Here is a 7,093-nt window from a genome sequence, read left to right on the forward strand (position 1 = left end):
TTTTTTGTTAAATTTTATAGTATGACATTTTAAAATTAAAAAAATAGCGGTAGTAATGTAATTAAAATGACATTACAATGAACCCTAATTTAATAAAATAATTTTAATAGTGTTAACAGTTAGACGTAAAATTTGAAATATGAAAAGTAAAGGACTAAATTTCTAAAATATAAATATAAATTATAAATTATAAATTTATGAAGAATATAGGAATTATGAAATATTTGATATATAGAATAAAATTATGTTTATGTTTACGTTTCACGTCAGAAAACACACTCAACACGTCCAATGGCAAAGTCAAAAAGAAATTTGGAGGGGCATAATTAAATTGTATATTTTTACGACAGTAAAAATATAATTTCATCATTTTAATAGCCTATATCTTTATAATTTATAAAGGATTAAATCAAATCTTTAACATTTTTAGGAAGGTCAAAGTGTAATTTTACCATATTAATTTAAAATTTTACAAATTATAAAAGGCCTAATTAAAAATTTACCATTCTAGGGGACCCTAGGTCTCTACTAGGCTCCGCCATTGAACACGTCATTTTATTCACATAAATATGACATTATATAAGGGAAACTATTTAGCATACTATCAGTAGAGTTTTTAAATTTTGCAAGTAAATTGCATTATAATCCAGCAAAAAAAAAAAAAGATATGAAAGATTACAAGGATAGATTAATGTGAGAAAAAGGTGAAAATGTTTTAATTATGTATTTACAAATCAATGAGTAATTGCACATACATGCCTAAACTATAACATTCTTTTTAAATCAATCTCTAAATTTTAAATCATTTTAAATACATCCTATACTATCGAGGTCTTTCCATTATTAAAATTGATAATTTAATAAGTAAATGAGATACCAAACCTTATGTTGCATGGTTCAAAATGAAAATTTTAAAGAAAAGAATACTATAAGCAAAAATCTTGATTTTAAGGCTTTCAATGCTTTCATAAAAGTTTTATCATTTACTCTCTTTTTATTTATTTCACTTTATTTTAACAATTAAATTAATAATTTTAATAATGGCAAGATTTAATTAATATAATATTAATAATTTAGGAATACAATTAAAACATTTTAAAGTTTTGAGGACCAATTTAAAATTTTGAAACATTATTTTTTAATAATAAAATATAAGCAATAGAATATTATAGAAAGAAAGAAAACGCATATTGATGTGTGCCCTCTTTGTAATGGTCGTTCCGAGAATGTGGAATACATTCTGCACACCCGTCTTTGTGCTATTACATGATCGATTTGACTTGAATTGTAGCTTTGTTAAATACAACACCCGTGATTTGCTTGACAAAACTTGCCTAGCGGTCAACGAATATTTACCCATAAAACTTATCCAAATTCAACACGGATTTTAGCCCTGTTCAACCGATTTGTACCAATTCTCAAGTTAATCCATTCAATTCCCTTCTCCAAACCAATACTCTAACAAACTCAACCAACCGGTCCGACCAGCTGGACAGGTTCAAACAACCTTGCCAGTATCTTAAACCTTTCATAATTGTAGAAAAGCATGGACAAAGAAGAGATCCCTCAAAACATCAAGCATAATTAAATTAGAAATGGGGTTCTATACTCAAATCACAACAAAAAAAAGAGACAATGCTACTCAGATAAAAATATAATAATTTTAACATTGGACCAAAAGTTCTTACTTCCTAAACAAGAAAATATCATATTAAAAAGAGCAAAATCAACATTCAAGAACCGACCTTCACTCGTCCTCCTGGCTGCGCAACCTAGCCAATTTGTTGGTAACGACAACATCCAACTGTGCTGCTCGCTCAACGATTTCCTTCCTCTTCTTCGTTGAAACATCATGTGCTATCTCAGCACAGTATGTCCTAAGAATGCAGTAATAATAAGAAACAATCTAGAAAAGTGCTGATCAAAACAAAGATTAAACATCATGTATTATACCTGTTGTGCATCATGAGAAGCTCTAGCTCTTGGACATTGTGCACCACGAATTTCTTAAACCCATTGGGAAGATAGTGGCGTGTTTTCTTGTCTGACCCATAACCGATGTTAGGCATCAAAGTGCATCCCTTGAACTTCCTCCTAACACGGGAGTCAATACCCTTGGGCCTTCGCCAGTTTGTCTGCAAATACGTAAGTTTGTTAACAACATTGCTGAGTGCTAGTTTGTGTGGTTTTGGCCTAACCGAGGACTTCAACTAACAAGGATGCACCAAATTGTCGTAATAAACATATTTAAAGACCATACGACATATAAGCTGAAGCATGGCATCGGACATCAAAATAACACAGAAGCAGAAGCATGAAAGAAATAGCTTAGTTTCAACACAGCACTGAAACAAAAAGAACAATAATCCTTCGCCGCTACACCCTAACTAAATGTAAAGTCGCATAAGCATGTATCTAAAAGGTTTACCCTGCATAAATTTATTAACACAAAAGGAAAAAAAAAAAAAGATTTCTATACTTATGTTTGCTTCACCTAGTTAAATAGAGAAGATAATGTGAGGCTAGGCTCATATTGTGAGACATAAGTATCAACAAGATGACTGACATTGCTTCTATACAAATATTATTCCACTTACAACCAATAAAACCGGAATAACATATCGATAAAGCAATTTTCATATGCAATTCACAAGCACACCTAAAGGAGCCATGTCTAATCTTCACGATCTTAATGGAGAATAGTGATCATCGAGCAAAACAAGCAGCCAGAAGTGTGATAATTCTGCTAACATTCTCTCATTGAAGCACATTTAAGTTAAATGAATTCAAACCCATTCTGCGGAGCAGGCAACCCCAAAGGTTGCACGTTCAGTGGCAGTGATGTTATACATCAACTTGAAAAAGTCTTAAAAAAATAATTCTAGGCTTTTAGGCTTCTACAAGTAAAATATCCACATTAAAACAGCAGAAGAAAAAGAAAACAGAGTCCACTAGCATCCTCTGTAATAATTTCTACAATGCAAACACGAATACACCATTGAAACATCCTGAATTGATTATATTTGTTCTTCTATATATATATATATACAATTCTTTAACTACACATAAACCCCCTTCAAACCTCTAAATTACGCTCGAACCCCCAGCAACAATGCCAACTGCGCTAGTACTCAATCGGCATTCATATTTTTTCTTTGTAACCTCAATTCTCTATAGCATTGTAAGGGAAAACACACACATAATCTTCAGCTAGGGAGATCCCCCAATTAAGATATTAAGATCACAGTAAAAAAAGAACCCAGTAATACCAATTACAGTAAAATACTATAAGAAAGATAAGAATTATCTTTTGCTTTAACCTTGACAGAGATCTTGCGATCACTTTGGGGCCTCTTGAACTTCTTAACACGCTTCTTCACAATCTTCTTCGACAGCAAAGGGACCGCCATTTCTTCCTGCTTAACGAATCAATTTTTCGAAGATTCAGACAACAAATTAAACTCCGATAAACCAAATTGAAGTAATAAATCGAATGAAAAATGAGTTACCTGATGGAAACGCTAGGCTGGTGTGCGGCAGTTGTAAACCATAAAGGTGAAGAAGAAAGGAGTTAAGCGGGAATTGTGTATATATGGGGAAGAGGAGCGATCTGGTGTTTAGGTTTGAGAGTAGAGGTTATTGTTCTCATTTCAAAGTCCAGCCCCTAGGGGGTTGGATTCAAACCCGAACTTTTCTACTTGAAATTCATAACTTAATATTTATTTCATAACTTAATATTTATGCTTGATTAAATTCGTTTATCAAATTGTGTATTTAATACTCGAGCCTAATTAAACTATTTAGATATAATAAAGGATTAAAGTATAATTTTATAATATAATATTTATATTAAAATGAAAAGATTAATTTTTCTTAAAAGCAATTTAAATAAAATATTATAATACTTAAATTAAGCTCGATCTATATCAAGTTGTTGGATCTATTAAATGAAGCATTTAATAATTATAAAAAGAAAGTTGCCAATAGGAGAGAGTAATCGGTTTAACCGATTAGTTTGGTCAATTTTTCGAACAGATTAAATTAATTTTAACATGAGAAAATCGACCCAACCGATTTCCTTTGAGAAAATTGACCAAACTGAACTGATTTAATTTGGTTTGGATGGGTTTAGGATTATTGGGTTGGTTTTATATGATTACATATTTATTATATATTATAAAATAAGTCGGTTCGGTTCTAGGATTAAAAAATAAATAATTGATTGAATTAACCGATTAAACTGAAATCAAAATTGACTAATAGCATTGTAAATGAACCGAGCTTGAACAAATAGACCTCTGTTCATGTTTGTTTGTTTAATTTTAAGATTTGTTCGTGTTTGGTTCATGTTCATTAAGAATTTCAAAATTGTCTTCATTTATTTAGAAATATGTATGTTCATGTTTGTTTATTTAAGTTAAACGAACATGTTCCTAATATATAATTGAACATTTTCACGAACAATGTTCATTAATAATAATAATAAATAAATAAACATGTATATTATTTTTAGACATAAAATAATCAAATATAAATATTAATAACATATTATAAATAAATAAAATAAGGATACAAATAAAAATTTATTAATATATAATAATCTTAAATAAGCTTTAAACAAACATAAACAAGTTTATTCAATAACCTAAATGAAAAAAAAAACTTCATTCTTATTTGATTCATTTAACAAACAAGCCTCAAATTCTTATTCATATTTAATAAAAAATATATTAAAATGCGAAGATTATTTGTAGTCTTTACTCATAGACTATTTGTTTTCTTTATTCTTTTTTTTATTAAAATTTGTAAAAAGAAATTAAATAAAGTAGTTAAAATATGTCATAAATTCTTATACTCTTTACATATAATGATCCGATTTTCATGAGTGTTGGAAAAATTAGTTATGGAATCGAATTTATTAAACTGAGTCATCCAAAATATTTAATAGAACAATTATGAAGCGATATAAAATTATTAAATAGAAATTTTAGTAATTAAATTAGAAATGAGCTTATTTAGTAAATAATTAAATGGAGTACCGAATAGTATAAGAACTAAATTGATGGTGTATTAAGCTAGTGGAAATCGTTTTAGAATTGAGCAAGGACTTAGATGGTTATTTAACCAAGGATAATTGAAATATGGTTATCATGGTAAAGAATTTTGAGAAATTGCTGTAGGAAGTTGAGCTTAGTTTAAGTAGGAAGCACACTGATAGTTAATTGGATAATGATGGAACAATGTTAATTAAGTTTACTGGTTATTTTTGAGTATTTAGAGATGAATTTGAATTGAATGAAAGTTATTGGAAATTAATGCTATGGATTAATATTATGAGATCCCTAAAGAATAAATACGAAGTCGGATTTTGATTCGATTAAGTTAATAATGAGATACAAGTATTTTGGATGATAAGGTTATAAAGGAACTTAATTGTAAAGAATGCAAATATGCTTGATTGTAAATTATGTTTTTATTGAATAAGATCTAATGCTACTTTTGTAATCGAATTATGATACATAATTAATAACAAGGTTGGAATGTCGAGGATCAAACGAGAGTGAAATAGCGAAATCAGTTTGTACTAGCATAATTTGCTTTATTTTCATATATTTACTAAGTAGTTAAGTTATAAAAATATTGATAATAAAAGATAGTTAGGTTTTGATGATGATGGATTGCTATTAATTAATTTGATAATCTTTCGTGAAATTAATAATCTAAGTGTCATTGTTTATATATAAATATATATGTGTAAGGTAAATTAGTAATTAAGCTTAGATAAATTTTGTTATAATATAATGAATTGAATCATAGTAGCATTATTAAATGAAACAGGTTATACCATGGCATAATGTTAATGCTTAATTTCATGGAAGGTAAAATAACTTTAACGAATTAAGGTGTACATATATATATAGCTTTATATTTATTCTTATAATTTGGTGATTTATTGAGTTTATATGTATATCTATGTTCGTGTTGTGATTTAGTGAAAAATCATAAAAATGATTTAAAATGAATATAAATAAATACATATATATTGATATTATAAATGTCTTATTAAACGGTCTCGGATAGAGTTATGGGTATAGTTGGCATATCATAAGATTTATTATACGGGAATACTTATTTTGATTATATATCGATGAACTTTGGGCACATATTACTTTGTATGTAGCGATGAGTACTAGGTACACTTTACTTTGGTTATATATAGATAAATGTTGGGCGCATATTACTTTGAATGTACTAATGAGCATTGGGTGCAATTTATATTGTGTGTTGATAGTTTAGAGCCAAAAATATGACCATGAAATGGTATAAAATATAGAAAGAAATGTGAATAAACTATGAAAATGGAAAATAAACTATCTAAATTATGATAATCTTTATAAAACTTGAATAACATGTGAAAGACCATGCGAGATTACGAGTTAAAAGTCTAAGGGCAAATCAATATGTGACTATCCGAAGCATACTCAAAAAAACATGTGAAAGACCATGCAAATTACAAATTAAAGGCTCTAAAGTCGTGCGATATTGTGAATATGAATTAAATTTTAAGAATTTTATCTCATTCAATTTAGAAATTAAAGTTCAATTAATAATATTATTAATAAACATTCATAAATTTTATATTAAATCAAATATTTAAATGATTTTGCTCGTATATCTACATTCAAGTCGAATGAAACCCATATTTGATTTTCTTACAAACTATTTTATTTGTTTGTTTTTAGTATTATTATCTTATCGATTGTAACTTAAAGTTTTTAATTTCAAAAACAAAAATACAATTTATTCTTATAAAAATTAAATAACGTATTTAATGGATTTGATCTATGCATTTACTTCTCAGTGGATTTAGTATTTGTCCACAGGACCACAACCGTCCCAAATCCCAAAAAAAAAACCCAACCCTAACCAATGGTCAAACCCGTTCTCAAGTCAACTGATTTAATTCCATTCTCCGGACCAATATCCTAGACAATTTCCAATCCAACCAGTCCAAACAGTTGGACGGGTTCATTCACCCTTCCCAGTATCTTAAACCTTTCATTATTGTAGAAAAGCATGGACAAAGAAGAGA

The 7,093-nt window shown here is 28.5% G+C and overlaps 1 protein-coding gene across 2 annotated transcripts; it reads right to left on the minus strand.

Moving 5' to 3' along the window:
• Positions 1-1,562: 1,562 nt before the first annotated feature.
• On the minus strand, positions 1,563-3,671 carry LOC108481247 (60S ribosomal protein L32-1). 2 transcript variants are annotated; one of them, XM_017784415.2, is made up of 4 exons: positions 3,510-3,671; positions 3,321-3,419; positions 1,954-2,135; positions 1,563-1,877 (listed from the first exon to the last, which is right to left on the minus strand). In XM_017784415.2, the coding sequence occupies exons 2-4, from the start codon at positions 3,408-3,410 to the stop codon at positions 1,748-1,750; spliced, it is 402 nt and encodes a 133-aa protein (XP_017639904.1). In that variant the 5' UTR covers positions 3,411-3,419; positions 3,510-3,671; the 3' UTR covers positions 1,563-1,747. The 2 variants fall into 2 exon arrangements, with proteins under 2 accessions (XP_017639904.1, XP_017639898.1); XM_017784409.2 differs by having other exon boundaries at positions 3,321-3,416; positions 3,510-3,664.
• Between the last annotated feature and the right edge of the window lie 3,422 nt (positions 3,672-7,093).

The sequence above is a fragment of the Gossypium arboreum genome, chromosome 7 (genome assembly GCF_025698485.1).
Source record: "Gossypium arboreum isolate Shixiya-1 chromosome 7, ASM2569848v2, whole genome shotgun sequence".
In the NCBI taxonomy this organism is placed as follows: domain Eukaryota; kingdom Viridiplantae; phylum Streptophyta; class Magnoliopsida; order Malvales; family Malvaceae; genus Gossypium; species Gossypium arboreum.